The 24,279-nt window shown below is 44.0% G+C and overlaps 1 protein-coding gene across 5 annotated transcripts in view; it reads left to right on the forward strand.

Annotated features, from left to right (window-relative positions):
* LOC118227025 (myocyte-specific enhancer factor 2A-like) overlaps positions 1-24,279 on the forward strand; it is a 125,073-nt gene that overhangs the window by 78,795 nt on the left and 21,999 nt on the right. For 3 of the 5 annotated variants that reach the window (XM_035417082.1, XM_035417085.1, XM_035417083.1), the window contains 2 exons: positions 14,860-14,994; positions 17,691-17,907. In XM_035417082.1, the coding sequence (XP_035272973.1) occupies positions 14,860-14,994; positions 17,691-17,907 (352 nt within the window). Of the gene's footprint in view, positions 1-14,660; positions 14,793-14,859; positions 14,995-17,690; positions 17,908-24,279 lie in introns of all 5 variants that reach the window. The other 2 variants (XM_035417084.1, XM_035417086.1) reach the window with 1 other exon arrangement.

Raw genomic sequence — 24,279 nt, forward strand, 5'->3', positions numbered from 1 at the left:
TGCCTCCAGTTTAATTGAGTATGATTAGAATAGAAGTGTCAATTTTCTCTTAATAGATCAAAATGATAAGGACAGCGTGGCCGTCAGACCCTGGTAATGCTGTTTGCATTGACTCAGAAGTGACGAGCTTGGAAATGGAGGGTTTCCCGCACTCCGCTGTGGCCCACGCCGGGCACAGATTAACGCTCACGTATCCCGCCCAGTCATCTGTACCACGCGTGTTTGGGTGGTTCTTTACCCCGAACTTCCCCGGGCACAGCCCCCGAAATCCCCCCACCCCACCATGCCGCAGGAAGACAGTTGTCTCGACTGGATAACGCAGCCCTATTGCCAAAAGGCGCACCTACGGTCTATAGTGTAGCTCCCAGTTATGAAATTAATTATTCGTTGTTTTTATCTTGCGGTCCTTTTTTATCATGCGCCTAAGCTTTAAGCTGATTTATTTGTTCAAGCATTCATTTCGGGGGGTTTGTTTCATGTGATCTTTGAAAATTGAACCCCAGGGAATGTATTTTGTTTGGCATTAATTTAACCCAGCACTTTGAGGGTCCAACTGAGCACTTTTCCAGGGCTTTGATTCCTCACCTTATGAGCTCTGAAAGATGATATCTCCTGTCATAGATGCTGCTTAGAACCCGACTTCATTAATATCATCAGTTTGCACTTTCCTTTATACCCGGTTCTGGATGCTAGCTGTGCTTTTGCTTCTCTGTACTTACAGACATTGTCAGACAATGTCAGACATTAAGTTGCTCCACAAAGTTTCAAAAGCGTTTGATTTGTGTGAAAATGAACAGCACATGGGCAGCGCACCAGGGGCCAGATTTACTAAAGGGTTGCGACTGCTTTTCTGACGCAAGATCAGTTCCTACGAGGTCGCAGTATCTGCTTTGTATTTGCTAAACTATCAGGATGGCTCAGAATCGCTATTAGGATGCATTTTGCAGGGATTACGTCACTCTTTGACTTTCCTTTTGATGCATAGTTAAATGTGTTCATGCATATGTGTACCCGATCTCAATGTGCTAAAACAGAGATTATGTAAATTCGAACAATCAAGTATTCTGTATAATTTATCTCTTTTCTTGAGAATTGAAAGCATGCAGCAATTCACGCTGATGTAGCCTGTAGGCTACAGCTCATGCATGTCAGGCTGTACACACCATCCTCCACAGTCAGGTCCGCTTCCCTTGTGGGCTGCATGGGGTGGAGGTGAAGGAATGGTGCATAACACTCCGGAAAGGAGATGGGATCAAACACGTTTCTACTAATCACTTCTTGTTTGTTTTCAGATATAATATGAAATTATTTTGGTTTTGTTGAAAGGATGCGTGACTTCTGTTGAAGTCATCAGCTAGGAGTTAGTATGGAAATTTCTATTCTGAATTGAAACTATTTTGCAATTGTTCTGTGTATGCGTCCAGTAGGGTATATAATGAACTGTTAATAGTTTTAGCTTCAAAGGCCCTGTGGCATTCTCCCATCACAACTTCATTCATGTACAGTATATTCCTTCCACCCCTCGACCTGTTGTTCTGTAGGTGCTAATATTCTTTCCTCAGGATCACCACCTGTGTCCTTTGTCCTCGTAAAGTTTTTATTTTTGTACGCCGCCTAACATCATAACGTCTTTTCTTTATATCCTTTACTGTTCGTTTTATGATACCTAATTAATTTATTTTATATGTGATGTCACTCTAAATTTTAATTCACTCCATTGGCATTGTATTAATTCCTATGCTATAACACAGCGTTGTGAAGCTGTACCCTCGCTGACCGTTACCTCTATTTCCTGATCTGTAAATTTATGCTTACTTTTCTTATGGTTCCCTTGCTAACTGTGCTTGGTTACTCTGTATCCATTTCTTAGTGCCTTGTAATCTGGACGTGTGAAATCTGGCCCCAGGCGTTATTGAAGTAAAATACAAAGCTAAGTTAAGAACTAATTTGAATTGAAATAAAGTGAGAAACATGGCTTGATGAACACAGTATATTGACAGTAACGATAATAATAACGAGAGAGAGAGAGAGAGAGAGAGAGAGAGATAATAATTACTGAGCTCCCGGGCAGACTCTTACCTGTTGGGCTGCTGCCATTTGTGCACCGATGCAAATCCCCTAGCGGGGAAAGAGGGTAGGGAAACAAAAACATTTTGACAGTCGGCCCTGAATGAGGATATTAGTGCTGATTTATTCTGGTTGGAAGGCGGCACGCGGAGTCGGCCTGCTGACATGAAGGTGGTGACACACTCAGCTGTAAAACAGGGAGAGTAGTTATGCTCAGCTGTGCTGTAGAGCTACTGAGATATGAGGAGAGAGGGAGAGAAGTCATGCCAAGCTGTGTTATACTGGGAAATAGAGAAAATAGTCCTACCTGACTGTGTCATATAGAAGCACTGCAATACAGGGAGAATACAGCTGTGTCCTGTAGAGGTGCAGGGACACAGGGAGGGTACTCTTGCTCAGCTGTGTTGTAGAAGTACTGCTAAAACAAAGAGCTGTCATGCTCAGCTGTGTTGCTGACATATAGGGAACAGAGAGAAAAGTCATGCTCAGCTGTGTTATAAGGGTACTGGGAGCGCAGAGAGCAGTCATGTGCAACTGTTTCTTGTAGAGGTGCAATGATACAGGGAGAGTAATCATGCTCAACTGTGTCCCATAGAGGTCATTTAAAACATGGAGGGCAAGTTTTGCTTCACTGTGTCTCACAGCTTGTAATTAGGATCATGCTCTGAATCTCTGTCTAATTATAAGCGTTTTGAAAAAAAAAAAAAAAAAAAAAAAAAAAGACATTTACTTAAAAAAAAATAGGCAAATAAAACATGCAAAAGAGAAATCCCAGAACCATACCCCAAACAAAAGTACTGCAGAGATACTGTAGTGGTGATCAGAGGCTTATAAAGAGAACATCCCCCGAGTACAGATGGTAATTTTATGTTTTTTCTTTGTATAACAGAAGGCTGGTTTCTATTCACACTTAACAAATGTAGTCATATTTCACTATCTACCCCCATACTGCCACAGGCTAACTGTTGGCTCTGTGTAATGCATCCTTCATTCAATTCGTTTTCTTTGCTAATTGTAGTTTGTGGAGCTGGGTGTGAGGGTATGCTGGTGTTCAACACACCCAGGGGAAAAAGAAGCAGCAGAAGTTTTCTCATGTTGTGAGGTGAAGACTGGCTAGGTTAGCTATGCAAGCCCTTAATTGGCCACATTGGGTGCAGGGTAGTCCTGTGTTAATTTCCCCACCATTCAAAATATCCAAGTGCAGGGGATTTTTACACTGATATATGTGTGTGTGTGTGCAGGGGATTTTTACACTGACATATATATGTGTATTTTCCTGGGGGAAACAGGGTTAACTCTTCTGATGACTTACATTTATTTTTAACTAATCTAGACAGAGGGCGGCACAGCACAAAGTTCCTTGGTTTGAGTCCCCGCCGGGGTCTTTCTGTGTGGAGTTTTTATGTTTTCCCTACAGGTTAGGTAAGTGAGTGAATCAGTGTATGAGTGGTGTGTGGGCCCTGTGATGGACTGGTGATCTGTCCAGGGTGTATTCCCGCCTTTTGCCCGACGCATGCTTGGATAGGCTCCAGCACCCCCCGCAATCCTGATCAGGTATAAGCGGGTTAGTTGATGTATGGCTGGATAATCTAGACAGGATGCAACTAATATATGTGTAACTGATGTATAATTGAACTTTATATTTACATTTAAGCTTCTTGACTTTGTCTGTTTTTTTCTGAAAAGGAAAAAGGAAGAATGTTGTAAAAAGTTAAATAAAAATACATACATGTGGGACAATAAATACATTCCATCTATCTAACTGTCTAGCTAGCTAGTGAGAGTGCTAAATGGCTAGCCAGCGAGAGAAACAGATAAATAGAGCTAGATATCTTTCTCTGTCTCTAGCTAGCTGGGTAGCTAGCTATATCTCTCTCTAGCTAATACATTAAACTAATGTGTGTCAGAGGGGAATGACTGAGTGTAGGCAATGTATTAACAATAGTCTAGCTAACATTGACACAGTTACAGATAGATGATTTACCTTTGTTATTTTAGTCATTTGCCAAATCAACGCAGTGTTCACTGCAAATGAACGTTTTCCAATGAAATCATTAGCAGGTTCCTGGAATCCTTGGTACCGTGTCACAGCAGAAGTTAGTTGGGAAAAAAAATCTGCAATCAGAATGGCCAATCACACAAGTCAGGGCCGGTATTGAAAATGACCAATCAAAGGAGTGGAGACCACTCTTTATTCCGTCCCTGTCCCTGAAGTCTCTGTTTGGAGAAAACTGCATTCTTGCTCAGAAGACAGAAACACTCCCTTGAGTCGCGTGGATGCTTCTCTGCTCACTCTCCTCACAGCTCCGCGCGCACGTGGAACTTAATAAACGCCATGGAAACGCGGAGGCCATGCCTTGCGCGCTGGTGACGCAGGCGTGACCCAGCCTGCTGGTTACCTGGGTACCGGCAGGAGGGCCGTGTTGTTGTTGTTGTACGGTGTGCTCCTTTGACGTCAGCACTATTTTTTAATGCAGTATTTTTCCTGCCCACTCCAGTTTTGAGTTTTTTTTTATATATAAAAGCCCTACATCTTCATTGAATGGATCAAATAAATAAAAAATATGAGATGAAAACAAGAGGATTGTGTCATCCTTACCGGTCTTCAGTGAGTAATGAACAGGGCTCTTATCTCAAGTGCCTGTATTCAGTGCAAGCTGTTTTGTGCAAATAACAAGTGCTTGTTACTGAAGCTAATGAGACGGATGCTTTATGAATACATGTTTGTTGTCTGGGGTGGGTGGGTGGGTGAGGGTAGAGGGAGGAGTGCGTATTGTTTGGCCTTGTATTTTCCCTCCAGACACATTTCCCCCCTCTTCTGTTTCTCCTGTGTTTTGTGTTTTGCTTTCTCCTTTATTTCCACTGTTGACAAAATGGCAGTGGGCAAAAACATGTTTTTGGTCAAGGCCATGCATGTCCCAATGGCCATTCCATACTGTAAAATAGTGCTGGATCTTCCTGTAGTGAGGAAGCACACAGGACAGAAGGATTGCAGGGGTTGAGCACCTTGAGAGTCTATACAGTTTGTGTTACTGCTTCAATTACAAGAAATTGACTGAAAATGAAATGAAATCAAAATAAGGCAAAATAAAAAATAGCCAAAATCAAATTACAAAAATAAACTGGCCCTAACTTTATTCTAACAAAGCATTATTGTCATTATAGCCATTTTAGACTCATGTAAACTCAGTCTGAGCTAATACAAATTCTTGTACAAAATCCACACATTTGTGATATTCATTAAATTAACAAGTTTGACCCCCCTCTTCATCTCCCGAATTGGTCCTTTCGCCATCATCAAATCCTCTGCCAGCAGGTCCCAGGCTAATGGAAGCTTCCTCCTGAGTTATTGATTGTGCTTTAAAAGGAGAATGAGAAACTGGCTCCAGTGCTGGGAAGCAAGGCTGAGGGTAATTCAATAATGCTGAGAATTAAGCCCTCTCCGTATGGGGTGCGATTCCTTGCCCTCCCGGCCCCTGCCTGCCGCAGCTGAGTCTGTACGCACACAGTCCCGCCCACACGGAATTCCGTGACGATTCGTAGTTTCGTCGACTCCGTTATTCATTTATTTATTTATTTTTTTGGATTGTGTGAAATGTTCTAGCTGATTTTTCCTCCTTTCAAAGCTGCTATTTCAACTATTCTTGTGATGATTTAAAAAAAATGTTCTCAATACACTGCTGGCGAACATTACCGAACCAGACACGGCACTTTAGAATTCAGTTGAAGGTACACTTAGTCACACTCACATAGATGTCGTTTCTCAGAAGAAGAGGAATAGGAAGCGGACGTTGTGTCATGGTGTGGCCGTCTGGTGTGCTGCCAAACCCCCCCTGGAAGACAGGGGTGGGGGGTGAGCTCGTATACCCTAGATCTCCCTGCCATTGCTTCACCACAGATTGATGAGGTCTGACCCATTCGGGGGGTATAGAATGTTGCCGCGGGAACGGCCTGCCTGGCATGTCCTGCCCGCCCTCCCCCCCCCGCCTTATCGGAACTGTTAATTGTCCTTATGAATATTTTAGAGGCCAGCGAGAGCATGGGCTGGCAGGGAGGGTGGTTACTGTTTCAGAGTCTCTGATAGCTAATGTTCAACTGCAGTCTGGGACACAGGGGTAGAGAGAAAGAGGGAGGGAGGGAGGGAGGGAGAGAAAGAACGAACGAGAACTTCACACATGCGCAAAGACTGCAGTGTGTAGCGTCAGCTTTGCGTGTTTCTGCGAGCTCATGCCTTCTATTTCAGATACTGACATCTGAATTTATTTTCAGTTTGATCAGTGTACTGTCAGTGCTGCTGTACCATAGAGATGTGTGAAGGGAGAGATAGTGTATGTACGATCCAGCACAAACTGTATAGTAGTACTCTTTGCACTCCTACGCAGTGTACTCTATGGTTGCTGCATAGTGCACACTTCTGTATTCCACATAGTGCTGTTTTGATACAAAATATTGTCATACATTATGTGATGCTGTAATTGGCAGTCTCATGGAGTACAGTCTGATTTTTGTGTTATCTTTAATACCAGCATGTAGCCTACATAACATAAATCCAATACTGGTTTTCAGCTTGTTTATTCAGTCTTAAATTTCCCAGAGAAAGTGCGTTCCTGTAATGCCATTGTCATCCATGCTTGTCATTCAGAGAAACTTTGAACGGGGCTCATTTGTGAATGTTTTCTTCTGCGCGCCAGATTCTCACTAGGCAATATGAAGGGCCAAATTCATCAAAGTGACAATCTGGACAGTGACTGGTAATTATCTGCGGTTTATTAATGGTCTGAGCTGATACAGAGCAGTGATACAGAGTGTGTACATATTACCCAAATACAGATATCCATTACAATGCCACCCCCCCCCCCCCCCCCCCCGCACCCCCGTCACTGGCAAACAGTATAAAAATAAATACCCCTGGCAGTTTAACAGTTGTGAAGTGTTAGTGTTGTTAGCGTTACCTGTCACAGTGCATTCATACAGTCACGTCAAAATATCAATTCAAACACAATTGCCCATTTGCCGAGAGATTGCTTGCTTGTATGTGGGATTTGGTTCAGAGAGAGTAAACGTGGCACGAGTGGAATTGTCGTTTTGGCAGTAGGTCATAAGGCATTATGCTGAACCTGCTTTGTGGAGGTGCGTACGGCAAACAGAGGTGCTCTGTGTACAGATAGCCTTTATCCTCTTCAGATGAAACGCACTGTATTAAAGCTACCCGGAGCGGTGCTCAAGTTAAGAGCTGACTGGAGGAACGGGGACAGAAAAGCATCGCGACTGTAGGCCTGCTGCACGCCCGTGCTCCGCTCCCTCCCTGCTCAATGGAGCCCTTTGATAAACCCGTTAGACGGAACGGATCGGACACAACGCCGATGTCATGAGGATTAGCACGCCACGCCGTTAAACGCGGCGGCGAACACAGCGGCCGATTCACAGCGCCCGAGGGAGAGAAAGGGGCGAGGGAGTCCGCCTTGAGTGGATAGTTCACTTCCTGTTTGTTATTATTATTATTATTTCACTTTGAGTGAATGTTTTCAATTGGCGATTGAAGGATTTTTTAAATTTTCACAGAAGTTTCTGAAGACCTGTCAACCTCATCTCAAGCAAAACCCGAAGTCGTGTTGTGTATATTTCCCTTTACCTGATGATTGATTGTTGATAGTTTTATAAACATCAATTAAGACCACACTTGAAAAAGGAACATGACATAGTCAAGTGAAAACATAAGCCAGGGTGTTTCATTTGTCATACGATTTACCATTTGGCCCCTTTCCCATTGGTCGATTATGAATTGGGTGTCTGAGGACTGTTCTTTTGGGGTAGCCTATGCTTGGAATGTCCAAGTCAACACTAACCCAAATGTTTGTGTTCACAGACGCTGAAGTTTTTTTTTTTTAACCTTTTGGAAATGTTTCTTAATTATTGAATGTTGAACTCTAGAACCTTCTTTGAATGACAGCGCCAGGTGTCATAGGCAGGGGTGCCACCAGGGATTTTGGGCCCCACGAGAAGATCTCACATTGAGCCACACCACCACAGGCCATCCAAGAAAATCTTGATGTTTTTTGAGGGCATCTGTCAGTCATGGCTCTTAGAATCGTCATAACCCCCCTCCCCCCATACGGCACCCCAACGGCGTCATAGGGCCATAGGCTACGCTGCTGGTCAGAACCTTTGCACTCGGCTACGTGAATTAATGATGATGGGTTGAGCCCGCCGGTAAAATCCGTTGCCGATAAAGTCTGTAGTGCGTTTTCTTTTTTGTGGTAGTGTGCTTTATTTTTGCCGGTGAGCTTTTAAAAACCACGGTCCCTGTCCGTGTATGGACTTTTCCTTTTCGCAAGGGCGCTGTACATGAATAAATAACAACCGAAGAGCCTGTCGCCAGGGAGAAACTGGCGAGGTGTAATGGTTTCGTGAGGCGCTGAAATTCCTTTCGCCCGACTGGCCCAGAGCGCTCTATAGGAAACCGGTACTTTAGGTGGCTTACGCAAGAATGCTTACTGTACGTTATTTTTAACCCTCAAGTGAGAAACAAATGGTTGCCACAGTTACAGTTATACTTGTATGTGCAGATCTAGCACTCTAGGCCTACTGATGATGTCAAATTATGGAAAGAAAACACAACAAAGGAAGCAAGCTAGCATGTCTGAATTAATGTCTGAGTTGACACTTATGTTATTTATGATATTTATGTTTATGTACTTCCAGGTAGGACACTGCCATTGTGCCCTTGAGCAAGGTACCTAATCTGCATTGCTTTAGTATATATTCAGTTATATGAATGGATTCTATGTTTTTAAAAAATGCAAAAGCTTTGTAAGTTTCTCTGGATAAGAACATCTGCTAAAAGCCTGTAATGTAAATCTCAGAAATGTCAGTTTTAGACACACATTTGCACAACACAGTGGATTTCATTGGTAGAATGAAAATAGTTAAAGAGCTTTTTGTCTTGGGCCGTCTCTAGATACGAGCATGAGAGAAAACAACTATGCAATGTACTGTTTAAGCGTTGTGCCGTCTTCGTCCGAAGGCCTGCTCTGCGTACACACGTTGGTGGTAAAGGGGCTTGTAAATCTGTGCTCCCAATCTCAGGCCCTTCACAGCCGAGTCGAAGGGAAACAATAGAGGCCTTTGAGGAGCCGGTAGACTGCGGATGTTATTGTTAGTGTGGAAGCTAACTGGGCACTGGCAAGCTGTCCTGACACACTTGAGTGCAGCCTACTGTCTGCAGAGCAGAATGAATCTCTCTGGTCATTATACTCGTGCTGAATCCCGTGGATCCCGCCTCTCCTCCTGCTCCTCCTCATCCTGCTATGGCTTTTTTTCCACGAAGGCCAAGTCTTTACTAGCAGGGCTCTGGCAGCCCGTGAGAAAATTCAGTGACCTCGTTAACGAATTACGCTGTAACGATCCTCAGTGATTCTGCCCCCTATTCACCTCTAACATGGGTGCGGACTGGGCCCTCTCTCTCGCACGCACGCACACACATAGAAACGCACACGCACAAACACGCTTAGTCATGCTTACACACATCAGAGGCGTGCCGTGGCAGTTTCACCAGTTTGACATGAAACGGGCCCTGACGAGAACAGGGGCCCCAATCGCTCATGAAAATTTCGTAAAATGTTAATGGTAAGATGTTGTTTTTTAAGATTGCCCTAAAAACAGCCGTGCATTTGCCACTCGTTGCTACATCGTGGCTATATACCTATACAAAGGGACCTTTCTATGACAACAGTCCTTCAAAACAGTAGATGCTGATGCTTTTTACTTTACATTCATCTGTCATAGCTAGCTAACTTAGGCGTCTTCCTGAAAGTAAATAAAATAATGAAACATCACAATATTCTGATGAACTACTATAGGGAGACACTCCATATTTAGGCTAGTCTCTGATGTAGGACTGACAGGCATCCAAAAACTTTGCTGTATGACCAATGTTAGCAGAAACCCCATAAAAATAGTTGGTGCTAGCGCTACTTAATAACAAACCTTGTAAAGTCCAGACCGACTCGCGTAACTCTGAGTGCCACACTGCTATGGGTAAGGGTAAACAAGAAGTCTCCCTTTGGTGTCTGTGATCGCTGTCGTTAGCAGGCTAGCTCGCAAGTATGGGGACTGCTCATGGGGACTGCTCACTGTATGAGAACTAGAAATGAAAAAGGTTGCGAGTTTCAGCTAGCTCTGTAGCATAATGTTAACTAAATAGCCTGCAATTTTTACTGCTTTTGTTCATTGGGTGTGTTAACACACTGCAAGTCCAGTGATTTCTTGTATTGCCTGAATACACTGGTATATGACCTATTTTCTGCTGTCATTGTGATACCCTGTACAGGTTTGCGTGTTCAAAATCAGCCTCATGGCTATTTACATAACCCACACAAAGTTTCCCGTGTGAAATAACGGTAGCAATGCGTGGGTTACCAGCAAATCGTGCATACCAGTCAAAATGACAATTGTAGTAGATTGTGCAGAGATTTCAAGTAGCCTTGATATTTTTAATCGATCGATTTGTCTACAAGATAATAGGTAATCTGCCAATAGCCTCAGTGATATTCCGGACATTATTTCTGCAAAACAGGCAATCTTTTTTAACCTTGGACACTTTGGATGTGTGATAGCCTACGTTAAAATGTTATACCAGTTTTTCTTTCTACACATTAAATTCATAAAAAGATTTGTCATTTTCCTCAGAGTGACTGTCACACCTCCTTTGCCTTTTTCAAAAGCTGAAATGAAAACGCTTAGCCTATGTAGACGCAATGGACATTTCATGTTTGTTTTTTTAAAGCACAGCTTTTCAAAATTCCAGTTGTGAATTCTTGAGAGAACAAACACATTTTTTTGTACTTCTTTAGCTTATGGTGGTGTTGAAATTCTAGTGTCCTGTAGGTCCATGCAGGCAAATGGCTGGTGTTGAACAGAGAGGAGCAGGCTTCGCGATAGAATTTTGAAACAGGCTCCCATGGAACGTTTCTCTCTCTCTCTCTCTCTCTCTCTCTCTCTATCTCTCTCTCTCACACACACACACACACACATTCACACACACACGCACACACACACTCCACGGCTCATGCACAAACACACACATAAATGTACAAGTGGACTCTCTTACTATCTCTTCCCTTCCCTCTTTCATCTCTGCTCTCCTGCTTAAGTAAGTCTGTGTGCGATAGGGAGTGCTGTTTTAAACGTGATGACAGGAATTGGATCTGGAATAAGGATGTCGGATATCTGGGGACTGTAGTCATCTGCGTTTTATAAACTTTAACCCTTTACATTCACAGAGGAAAGGGGGGTGGTACAGAAGATTTATGTTTTCAAATAATATTGTCACAAAAAAGATAACAAATGACAATGACTACATGTGGGTGATCATTCGCTCCCAGCTCAATTTACTATTATTTATTTACTTAAGGGACATTTAGTCATCTAGAGCCCGGCCATTTCTGACTAATGTTATATGCACGGAAGGGAGTGAAGCAGCTGACCCAGCTTGAGAATGGGCCTGGCCTTCAGCTTTAAGAGCAAACCCTCGATAGGGTCACGGCCAAATGACCTTGGGAGTTTCACTCCGATCCATGTATGGTTGCGGCAGGCCGAGATAGCGGCTGATTGGCCGGGCGGGGGAGCGAGGGGGCCGACAGGTGTTTGGGGGAGCGGCACCTGTTTGGCCATGTGCTGATTTACTGATCCATTTACTGGGGACCGCAGGCAGCTCCTGCGGGACGTCCCAAACACGCCAAGACATTCACCAGGGTCTCTCAGCACCCAGCCCTGTACCAGATCCACAAATGCTGGCACTCAGACACACGTACAATTGCAGATACACACAGATTTTCTCTCACACTTGCTCATGCACACATGCACGTACACGCATGTGTATGAACATAAAGGCATACATGCATAAACATGTGCAAAGAGACACACAGGCAAACATACACATGCACTCACACACACACACACACACACACACACACACAATAAAATGTCCAGTGTTTATATGAGTCCATTCCAGTGTTAATTCAACTCAGAGTTTATATGAGGCCACAATGGACTTACAAACTTGATAAGAGGCGATTTAAGCTTTTACTATGCGTACACACACACACTTTCTTACACTCATCCAGTATCTCACACATACCTCATCCTCCTCCATTATGAAACATGTGCTTTCGTCATTTTGCTTACGGGAATTTTCTGTTTCATGCGAACACCTGTCAATGTATTTCAGCCGGGTACTGTGCTAGCTGGCTCGATGTGTACACGGATCAAAAATGTATGTTCTCTTCTTTCTGTCATGAAAAAAAGCCTTGCAGTGTGTCCCCTGACTCCCTGCTAGTTCTTATTCTGTTACATGCCTCAAATCCCATCTGAATAACTTGCATTTAGACATAGAGTGATGTCACCAGGCTTTCTTGTGACAGCTGCCTCCACAGAAGTTATTTTTTGATGGTTGTAGTTTGTGCTGGGTGCTCGTATTGGATTATCCCACCGTTTATATCATGGTAAATTTCATCTACTGGACTTCAGTGGCGTTGCTGTGCCCGATGAAGTTGTTGTGGTGGTTGTCTGGGCATGCCCAGTTTTACTGTGGCTGTGAATTATGGGTCCAGAGGGAGCTCTGCTTGGCTCCTCCCCCGTTGCTGTGTCCTGCCCAGCCCAGGCTGGTCAGATAACCGGCAGGTTGGGACTTTAATTTGCAGTTTCTGATCAAATCTGCTGCGCTCTGGCACGGAGAGAACTGCACCGTAAACAAAGAGGCCACAGGGAGCCTTAGCAAAACACAGACCTCAGTAAACAGGAAATGACCCAGGCAGAGAGAGAGAGAGAGAAATAGAGAGAGAGGGAGAGAGAGCGTATTGTGGCAGTGCATCTGAGATGTAAGAAAACCCCATATGGATGTGCATGTATTAACCTTGATAGAATCTCCTTATTTATATATATATTTATATATAACTTTGCTGAGATGGAAAATAGGACAAGAAATGAAAAGAGTGTGAGCATGTAAGAAAGGGCGTCACACGCTCGAAACCCCATCATGTTCCTCAGATCCCCCCTCAGCTGTGAATCCCCTCTACCGATGGAGCCTGCTCTGATCGAGGCTAACGCCGCGCCCTCCGGCTGCTAAAATCCAGAGGAAGGACGAGAGAGTTTATAGAGCGTCAGTTCTGAATGTTGCCGATGCGGCGGAGTGTGGTGGAGACGCTCCTGAGCAGAAAGGTGGAGACGCTAAGCGTTCGGGGTTTATGGTCCTTTCCTCAGCTCCTGAAAGAGCGACATGCTCGCTCCCTGGATGAGAAAAAAAAAAGAGATGGGATGTCAGTCTCGCTGAATTTATTTTTATCGAATGTGTGCCGTTTTGTGTTTTTGAAAATATATGACCAATTTTAAAAGCTAGATATGCGTTGTTTGTTCTGTCACTTTTAAAACACTACTGTAGTTACAGTACTGGGCACTTCTGAAAGGAGAGGAACTCGCGCTGTGCTCAGGTACAGCGTATTGCTGTTACGCCAGGCGCTGCGGGCGCGCAGATGAGCAGGTCATTTCCTGGCCTTATAAACAGGCGTAATGATCCAGTTTTGCGGACGTTTCCGTACACAGAGGCTCGTGAGGGAGTGGCGTGTCGTGCTGGGGTAACCTTGGCCGAGGCCACGCCTCCGCTGCGGAGTCCTCGTTCGTTAGGGAAACTTCCAGCTGGGTGGCTTATGATAAGTGAAATCGTAATAAAATATGCATGCGGGGCGGGCTCGCGGCAGGCTCGTGTGGCCGGGGTGCGGCGGTTCGGCCCTGTTCCGTGCTGAGTGCCTGAGAGCTCGGGGAGAGGGCAGAGAGTGACATTTTAATTTGGCAGGACGTCTCTCCGGGCAGCAGAACCGCAGTCACCGGTGTTCATCCAGAACTAAGCCGCCTGCAGTTTATCCACATTATAACCTTTTATTCTCTTAAACAGGTTGAAAAATGTTTTTTTTTTTTTTCCACTCTGTGCTTTTATGATTTTTACTTGCATTGATATGTGAATGTATTTTCTCCACAGGTACAGAGTTGATGTAGGAATAGTAGATGACGATTTAGTAGATAAATGGATAAGCAAATAAATAAAACACTTTGTCACCAAATGTGTTATTTGAAAGAGACAGAGCTGTCATTTTAGAGTGCGACAGAGTTCTCTGACAGAACAATTTAAATTGATCTGTGAAACCATATAAATTGTATCGTTTGGTGATGTCGAATAACTGTGCTTTGTAATAAAAGGCTGAGGGCACACTGACAGTATTGCAAAAAATGTGACTTTTTAATGGCAAGCTTTCGGTCAAAGACCTTCGTCAGGGCATAGCTATGCCGAAAGCTTGCCATTAAAAAGACACATTTTTTGCAGTACTCTCGGTGTGCCCTTAGCCTTTTCTTACCTTGCATGTTTTTATCTTTGGTTGCACCAGAGCAGTTATCGGAAGTGCCGACGATTCTTCTACTACTACGAATAACTGTGCTTTAAAAGTGCCATTTAGCCCCCACAAGAAGGGCAGCAAGATGTTATCTTTTTTTTCCTTTTTTTTTTCCTGCATGCATATGTGTGAAATTTCCCAATTGTATTTCAGAAATTAAGAAACAAGGGCCATAATGACTGTGCCAGTCCCGATCCAGACGACTGTTTTGGGCACAGCCCCCTCGCGGACGACCGTTTCGGCAAACTAAGCGAAGACAGTGATTTAATGTACAAGCGCTGCGGTGTAAGTACCTCCCTCTCCTCCCGCCATTTTGTGTTGATTCCCTCTTCTATGTTGGTGTTCACTGCAGGCGCTAAACAAGAAGGAGCACAGAGGCTGTGATAGCCCGGATCCCGACTCCTCCTATGTCCTCACCCCCCACACAGAAGAGAAATATAAAAAAATTAATGAGGAGTTTGATAATATGATGAGAAATCATAAAATCGTAAGTAAAATGTTTTTGCTTGGCTTTTGTGGCGACAGGATTTTTTTCCCCTCCCCCTTTTTTTTGTTACATTTTTCTGTATTTTTAATTTCCCAACCCCTCCCCCTTACAAATATCACAACTGCACACCTGCACGCAGACACACCACCTTCGTCAACCAAGGACTGTCCGAGCACTACCCCTTTTTTTACAGTTGATTGGAAATGTGTCAGTTTCCTCTCTTGTTTTTTTTGTGTTCTTCTACAGATTACGAAGTGTCACACCCTGATAAGATCACATTGTGCGTCTGAGCGTTTCTGGCTTTAAAAAAAAACGCACTGAAAAATGACACCACCTGTTTCGGTGACTGTGCAAACAACATTTTTCGTGCCACGCTTCTCATACAGCGGACACTTACTAAAACAGCTCCCACGAAAAACGAAAGATTTCGATTATTATTTTTTGGCGAACTGCAATGATCCAGTATATACCCATATCTTAACAGCCACATAAGAGCCCGAGGGCTTGAAGTAAACCCCTTCTGTACTAAAAAAGGATGCATTTGCTTGCCTCCTGGTGTGCTTAGTCTATTTTACTGTTTCTTTACAACCATTAAGAGCACACATGTAAGCTTTGAGAACTGGCATGGAAGCCCTTGTGTCTTGCTGTGGGCAGCAACACCTCTGGCTCCTGTATCAAACAACATTCCTGTTGGGAGCAGAAAAAGCCTTTTTTCCACCAGAGCCGATCTGGACACATGACCACTTCTTCCCTGTGCAAATCTGGAAATTGGGGAGAGGGGTGAGGGAGTGTGCCCTTCCTTTTCACCTATTAAAAACCATGCCGTTCCCACTTCAGGTGTCAGGTACCTGCCTAGGCGGTGTCCTCCAATCACCTGTTTGGGTTTCACACCCAGTTCGTGTGTGCCGGATTGTTTAGACTCCTTACCACACACCTAGAGCCATTAGACAACCCATAAAATAAAGCAAAAAATAAAAGAAGACTGCATTTCAAATCTGCAGCTTTTCACAATGGTGATCTTATTATGGTGGGCAATAGTAATGCTCATTTTTTTTTTTTGCACCAAATTAAAAACGCAGGAGTTTGCGCACTGACTGCAAAGTAAATCCTTTTTTGAAATGCCATTAACATACTAATAACAGCACTAACCGCATCACCAGTTTACGCCGCGAATGCCGTCGTCTCACCGGTGCCGTAGCGGTCTCTGGCGCGTGGGATAGTCCGCACTGCATTCTGGGTCACAGTGAGAGGTGAAGCTCGTCCTCGTCACTGTCTCACGACTAAAAAGCCACTCCTCCACAGGCGCCGTACAGCCAAGCAAAGCGACTGTGCGTTCTAACGACATAATCTCCTGGCTGCCTCAAACCTTTTTTTTTTTTTTTTTTTTTAAATAAACAAAGAAAACATTTAAGTGTGGTGCTGACTATCGTAACGCCGGGCTGGAAGATTGTCGCAAGATTACTCCTCACCAAATCTGCATGGCGCTGGAAGAGTTTCCACCAACTTGTGTGCGTGTGTAATAAAAGGATGTGTTGTGTTTGTGAAGAATGTGGGGATGTGTGCGTGCGCTGAGAGAGCCGGTCCCAAGACATTTCTGGCTTTCTGCGAGTGTTTATCCCGACAGGGTTTCTAAGGTGACTCTGGGGAGTTTTCCTTGGATACGGGTGACATTTACCACTGAGCATTCCTGTTCTCTTACCCCCTCCTCATTAATAACTGTAAAAGACCATAAAAAAACAGTCTTACCTTTCACAATTGGCATTTGCTTATTAGCATTTCTCAGGTGCCCTATTTTTTTGGGGGGGTCTTTCTCTCTTGCATAAATGCTGAATCGGCGCTTCAGGGCTGGAGAGATTGCATTTTGGATTCAGAATAATTTGCAGAACAGGCAGAGGCCGGTGCAGCTCTCTCTGTAGGGTATTAGTTCCCAAACTGGAATTAAGGATCTGGACTCACTTTTGGGTCATAAAAACAGTTGAGGTGGGTTATAAGATATAAGCATACAAGACACATAGGGGGAAGCAGCTGATTTACTATATATTATTAACTGGGTTCGTATACACTTCCATGCTCTGAATTAACTAGCGTAGTATACATACAAAAGTTATGAGATATTAAAAAATCATAATGCTATATTTGAACCTGTGTCAGGCTGTGTTTTCATATGGGGTGGGGGTCAGAGATAATGTGTTGGGTCATTAGGTGAGTTTGAGGCCCAAGTGCTGCTGGGATTGCTCCATTGAGTGTGCCCCTTATGGCTGTGGCTGTCACCAATGGTTATTAACGCAATGTCCACATGACATTGTGACTTATTCTCTCTCTCTCTCTCTCTCTCTCTCTCTCTCTCTCTCGCCATCTTTCTCCCTCCCTTTCTCTTCCTCTCTTATCACTCTCCCATCCCTCTCTCTCTCCTTTCCTCCCTCTCCCTCCATGTCCTTATCTCCCTTTCTAAACCGCCATCTTTCTGTCTCTTTCCCTCTCCCTCTCCCTTTTTCCATCTCTCTCTCTCTCTCTCTCTCGCCATCTTTCTCCCTCCCTTCCTCTTCCTCTCTTATCACTCTCCCATCCCTCTCTCTCTCCCTTCCTCCCTCTCCCTCCATGTCCTTATCTCCCTTTCTAAACCGCCATCTTTCTGTCTGTCTTTCCCTCTCCCTTTTTCCATCTCTCTCTCTCTCTCTCTCTCTCTCTCGCCGCAGCCCAACGCATTGCCACAGCAGAACTTCTCCATGCACGTGGCGGTGCCGATATCGAACCCCAGCACCCTGTCCTACAACCCGGCCTCCCTGGGCACCCAGACGCTGGCCAGCACATCGCTAGGCGACAGCGCCTTGCTCTCCCCTCACCAGAGCTCCTTGCACAGGAACGTGGGGTCCCCTGGGGGCCCCCAGAATTCCCCCGGCGCGGGAAGCACAGGTCAGTGCGCGACTGCATCTCATTTAGATCTTTACTCGCCCCCAGGGCTGTGGTCCAAAAAAGCACCTCTGTCACACCCACTGCTTTTAAATGAAAGTGAACCTGGAAGAATTATTTCTGCCCAATGTGTGGGCTTCTTGGAAAAAAATATTTTTACTGTACAGGAATTTTATTAAAATTTTGTTTGTTTTGTTTTTGTTTTATTTATTTGCACAACGTAACAATACAGACAGACAGCTACATGCTGATTGTTCTGGTGATTAAAAAAACCCAAAGGGGCTTATAGTACTCTGTCCTAGTACCAGTCAATCAATTGAAACAATAAATGATAATGACAAGAAAAGATGGAACCAAAACAAAAAAAAAAAATGGACGAACATCAAAATTTTAAAAGAAAATGCTTTCAAGGAGGCACACGAAGATGAAAGGGGTAGAAAAAAAGCAAAAATAACAAAACTATCCTACAAAATGTGTGAGTATGAGTAAGCGTAGTTTCGTTAAAATTTTAGAATGTATGCCCTGTCAAACAATTAGAGAGTACAAGATGTGGTGAGCAGTGTTGTCTTGGGCCCGAGGGACGTGTCGCTGCCCTTAAAATAGAGGCAGCGTTCTTTCTGTTTGCTTATCGGCATCGATTGGCGATGCGGCGGCTATGACTGTTCAGTTCACGCCTTCTCGGCCGGAAGTGAAATGAATTAGTCATGTTTTGAACGCGGTCGGCATGGATACGGCAGGCGGCGCGCCGCGGGGCGTGGCGATCCCCGCGCCGCGCCGCTTCGGCCGAGGCGGCTGATGAGGAGGAGCGAGAGCCGCCATTAACCCCCCGCCGGCTTCTTTTGCCGCCACCTGCGGAGTTCGACCCCCCCGCCCAATGCGGTCGTATGGTTAACGGGTGTTTCATGCTCTTTCGAAAACTCCTGTAAGCCCTGCGTCTTGCTACTCTCGCCCCCCCCCTCCCCACTTCCACACTCCCCCAGTACTGTCCATAGCAACCGGTAATCTTTGCGCCAGTCAGGCAGAACTTGGGAGTGCTCCGCTGGCTCTTGAGTGTAGATGGCACTCATGCACGGCTAACATGGATGCACACGTACACGCAGATGAACGCAAATACGCACAGGCACGCAAGACCTTACATGCAAACGCATGCAGACAAAAGGTGTGCAAAGGTGCCTAAAAAGGTACAAACACTTGTCACTGGGGTGGTACCCTACAGGCGTATAAAATTGTACCCCTAACCAGCAATACATAATTCATCTGTACCTTTTTTTGCTAAAAGGTACCCAAATAGAACTTTATTGTACTTTCAAATTTGTTCCTTAAAGAACAGCAATGCATCTACCTTTATTTCTGAAAATGCATGCACACATGCACATGCGTGTGTTTGTATTGTGTGTACAGTATATGTGTGTGCGCCTGTGTATGTATAAGACTATATGAAGGTACATTATGTACATGTGCATGGGTGACCTGAGCTGGGCGGGGCAGAAGGAAGTCCTGTTCCTGTTGAGTGCTGCTGCTTGCTGGGAGGCTGCAGGGTCTGTTGTTTTCAGTCATTACTCAGCAGCTGATCAATTAAAACTGTGTATCAATGAACTTATCTTCCCTGGGTCGGTGGGTCTAAATCAATGATATCAATGCTGATATTAAAAACCTGAATTGGCTGCTGTCCAGGACTAAGCTATCATTATAATTGAATAATTTGATCATATAAATTTTACATTTAAATTACAATTTCATATAGTTTTTGTTGCACCATGATTTGGGACAAATGGCTTCACAGGTGTTTCTTATTAGTCAGATGTGTTCAGTTGTTTCCTTAGTGCAGGTGTAAGAGAGCTTTCGATACCTAGTCTTGATTCTAGGCTTTTGATTGCCTTTGGAGTCTGCTATGGGCTTTTGTCAAGGAAGCCATTATAAGGCTGAGAAATAAGAAAAAACTGTCAGAGACATAGGCCAACCTTTATGCTTACCAACATCAACTGTTTGGAACATCACTATGAAGATCGCTGGTGAGCTCAGTAATTGGAAATGGCCTGGCACAACCTCTACAGTTGAAGACCGAATACATCTCACCATAATGAAGAAAAAACCACAAACACCTCTCCAGCAGTCCATTGTGTATTTTCGCATACACTTAGCGTGGTAGTTTGGATGTGGCCCCCCCGCCCCCCCCCCATTCCACATCAATATTTCACTGGCTGTGGACTGGCTCTCAGGCAGCCTGGCTGGCGGGAGGGAGACTGCCGAGCCGGCTTTGTGCTTTCAGGGGTACCAGGAGCGCACCGCAGCTGTCCTGAGTTCCTCCCATTTTACGCGTCCTCAGTTTACCCCATCTCCCCATCTCGCCACACCCCTTCTCAGACTGCAGCCAGGTCCCAAAGACTTGCAGGCTTCGCACTCGTGCGGCTGAAAGCTGTTCCGCTCTGCACCCCCGCCCCCATCACCCTAAAAATAAATCTGATAAAATAAAGACCTGAAGCCTTTATTTCGGGGTGTACAATCTGTGTGTTTCCTGAAATCCACTGAAAAACTAATTTGAAAAAATCTAGGTACAGTGCCCTCAAAAATTGTTCTCACCCTTGATTAAGATGCAAAGAAGGTTGTGTATAGTAAACAATGCAGGTAATGAGAAATATTTTATGTTCAAAAATGGAAAATATACTCTTATACCCAAAAAATTGCTTAGAGAAAAGATTTTATTAAAATACTATTTTTCCCAAAAATATATGCATGACAATTATTCATACCCCTAATAATTTTTACAAACAAAATTGTATCTGCATTGACCTGCTACTTTTTAAGTTAATGTCATACTGTTTGTCTCATATTTTAATAACATAAGTTATATTCAAACTTTTTAAATTTCACAAAATTTGTCATCCATGGGTCATCATCACCATAGCAAGTGGGAAAGAGCTCAGTAGAAACTAGACCGAGGGTTGTTGACCTTCACAAGTCAGGAGATAGGTACAAACAAGTAAATAAATTAACTAGATACCAATTTTCATTCTTAAGCAATAATTAAGAGGAAGATAAATAAACCTGCCTTTTAGAGGACACAAGTGCATCCTGCCCCCATGTAGAGGGAGGCAGATGGTTTGGGAGGCTAAGAAAAGTTCATGGGCCACAGTTGGAGAGCTAGTAAGCTTCCAATAAGCTTTTTGTAAGAATTTCCAGGAAAAAAGCCTCTGTTGAGTGCAATCAACAAAAATGAGCATCTAGATTTTGCTGAACTACAGTGGAACTTTGACTAGAACCAGTTGCTATGAAAAATAAAACCTAGATCAATTTAGGAGGTGGGCACTCTATCAGCCTGTCTGTCTGTCTATCTGTCTGTCTATCTATTTATCTATCTGCCCACCAGCCCACCCACCCACTGACCGACTACCCTACCTGTCCGTCTGTCTATCTGTCTGTTATGCATCTGGGTTAGCAGCACTAGACATAAGGATACCTCATGTGCAGGAGTGTACGTGAAAATTCCCCAGGATGAATGAAACATTCTGCATGTACAGTAGTGTTACATTAAAAAAGTTAAAAAAAAAGATTCCTGCTGCATCTCTATTTACCACTCTGCTTACCACTCTGCGCTAGAGAGGTGCAGTATGGGTAACGGCCCCGCGGTTATGTCGATATGTCCTTTCCTTGGGGAGTTAGCGGCGTAGCAGGTCAGGTAGCGGGCTTGGTCACGGCCTAGTTACTGCACGCTTAACAGCCATGACGAGCAGTTTCAATGCTGTGCGCTGTAAGCTCTGAGCTCTGCTTACAATTTAGCAGAGCATTATAGAGGGTTCACCACTGAGGGAGCCCCAACTCGCAGGATTTGTGATATTCCTGCACTGTTTTTTTATTTAACTGAAAGAAGTCTCACAGTGGAATACAGAAGAGCAGTGCTTCACATATATTATGTCGCATTAGCAAAACAGCTCATCGATAGCATTGTAGCGATGCAATGTACCTGTAAAAAACTCGGTCAAAACACTTGTCTCAAAGGTAAACAATAGATTAAGAGATGAAGACACTTAAGCTTGTTGAAAGTACCCAGATCTTGCCAATTAGACAATGTTACATACTTTTCTTTTTTTTAAAGCCATCTGGCTGGCAGTTTAAAATGGCCCAGTGCATAAGTTTCAGGGGGCGAAGATGAGCGTGGAATGTGATTAGTTGTTGCCCCCCCCCCCCCCCCAGTGTGCTTGATAAAGTGACGGTGGGGGTGGTTGTGCTGTTGACTGGAGTGCGGGTAAATTTCAGGATGCAGGAGGAAAAGGCAGTGGCTGCTTGTTCTTTTTGCCCTGTCGGCGTTGTGAATGGTCGAGCTGTCAGATCACCCAAGGACAAGCCCAAGGTTATGTGTCCAACTGTTCCTGCCTGACAGTTACAAATACCAGGGTCATCCGTGCTCTCTCTCCCCCTCTGTCTTCTGTCCTCTCTCTCTCTCTCCCTCTCTCTCTCTATTTTCCCTCACTCTCGCTGTCTCTTTTTTATTCTTTGCTCTCTTTGTACTCTCTTTCTTTGCTCCCACACCCCCGTCTGATTTTCAGCTGCGTTCCCTGGATCTCATTTTTCATACTACTACAAAGCACTGTATAATACAAGTCCAAATGTTACAAAAACAAATCACAGTTATGATAACATAAAAATAAACTTCAAAATGCCACACTACAAGAAAATGAACAAAATCTCATGGGGTGGCAGGATTTAAAGCTGTTATAACCAAGGAATGTTTATGGGTTTGTGAATGGTTATGGGTTTACAAATTGATAAAATGTGAGCCGTCCTGAAGTAATCAGGCGATATGTTTTTGCGGTTTTTGTGTGTGGGATGAAAAGCCTGGGTGTGATGTTGAAAGGTGACTTGCTACACAGAGCGAGGTAGGCCTGTGAGGTAGCAACGTTCTGCAGCTGAGCTGGCCTTTCCTCACAGGATGGTGGAGCTACTGAGACATCTGCCCGTGAGCTTAAACGCTGTGTAGACATCTCCACTGAGCTGCGTTAAACAATAACACAGTTAACAGAGATACTGTATAAATGGTTAACAGATGTACTGTAATTAATTGTTAATGTAGACACAATGACACAAGACAGAATGAATGGTAAACAGCTAATACACATACTGTGATATGTGATTAATAGAAAGAGGTGCTGTGTTAAAAAGTAAATTAAGATAATGTAATAAACAGTTAATAATGATATAGTAATAAATGGTTTATAGAGATACTGTAGTACTGTTTGTTAAGAGGTAATAGACAAACCTTAATAAATGGCTAATAGTTAATAGTAAATAAATGTACTGTTATAAATGGATAATGCTGCAATATTACGCAGTCAAAAGAAATACTATGTAAATGGTTATTATAGATGCATTAAACAGTTGGTAGAGATTGAGTAATATATTTTTAATAGCTCATAGAGAGGCTGTAATAAATGCCTGATAATCAAGTGTGCGCAGACATATCAGGTGTCCCCCAGCTATGAGGTAAATATTATTTCCCATTTCCTTGAAGGCGGGCCCCTCCCCGTTCCTTCTGGTTGCTTCCCTCGCTCGGTCGACAGGTGCATGTGTTTGTCCGGCGCAGCAGAGCTCCTTATTTGGGCACGTAGGGTCTGCACGTTGCCCGTCCCAGCAGAAGTCCAGCTGCATGCCTGTGCCCCAGCCCTGACATCACTCCCAGCTCTCTGTAAACAATGCTCTGACGAGCTGTCGTGGCTGTTGCCCGGAAACTGACGGGCCCCGACAGGTGTGTGTCTGGTGTGTCCTCGGAGAGACCGCCGCACACGCACACACACACACAGCCATGCATCCTTCCCCTGCCTTATTAATGCCAAGACCGTACCATTACCCCTTCTCAAAAAAGGAACCACGTCCACAGCCCGCCCAGCCCCCTTTAAAGTGAACCCAAACCTGCCCCGGTATCCATCACGGTATAAGCCTGTTACACAATATCTCCACCTACGTAGTTTATGAAATATTTTTTCATAAACTGTATACGGTGAATAATGAATGCCTTGCCATGGAAAACAATTATTTTTATATTGACCGAGGCAAAGGTTTGAACAACATAAAGGCAATTTTTCACATATTAAATGTTTTTTTTTTTTTCTGAGCAGTCTGAGTAAACAGTAGGTAGTGAATAAAGAATGCCTTTCCATGAAAAACAAGTAAGCTACTGAAGCAAAAGTTTGAATTACAATTTAGGTTTTACATGTAGGCCTAGTATAGCTTAGAAATTCACCAGCCTCTTTTAATGAATGAAACCACATGATAGCTTATTGAACCCACTGAATGAACCCCATTAACATTTCACATTTGTTCTTATTCCAATTTTTAATTGAAAAGCTATAATAATGATATAGCATATGGACAAAAGAAAAT

The sequence above is a fragment of the Anguilla anguilla genome, chromosome 5 (genome assembly GCF_013347855.1).
Source record: "Anguilla anguilla isolate fAngAng1 chromosome 5, fAngAng1.pri, whole genome shotgun sequence".
NCBI lineage: Eukaryota > Metazoa > Chordata > Actinopteri > Anguilliformes > Anguillidae > Anguilla > Anguilla anguilla.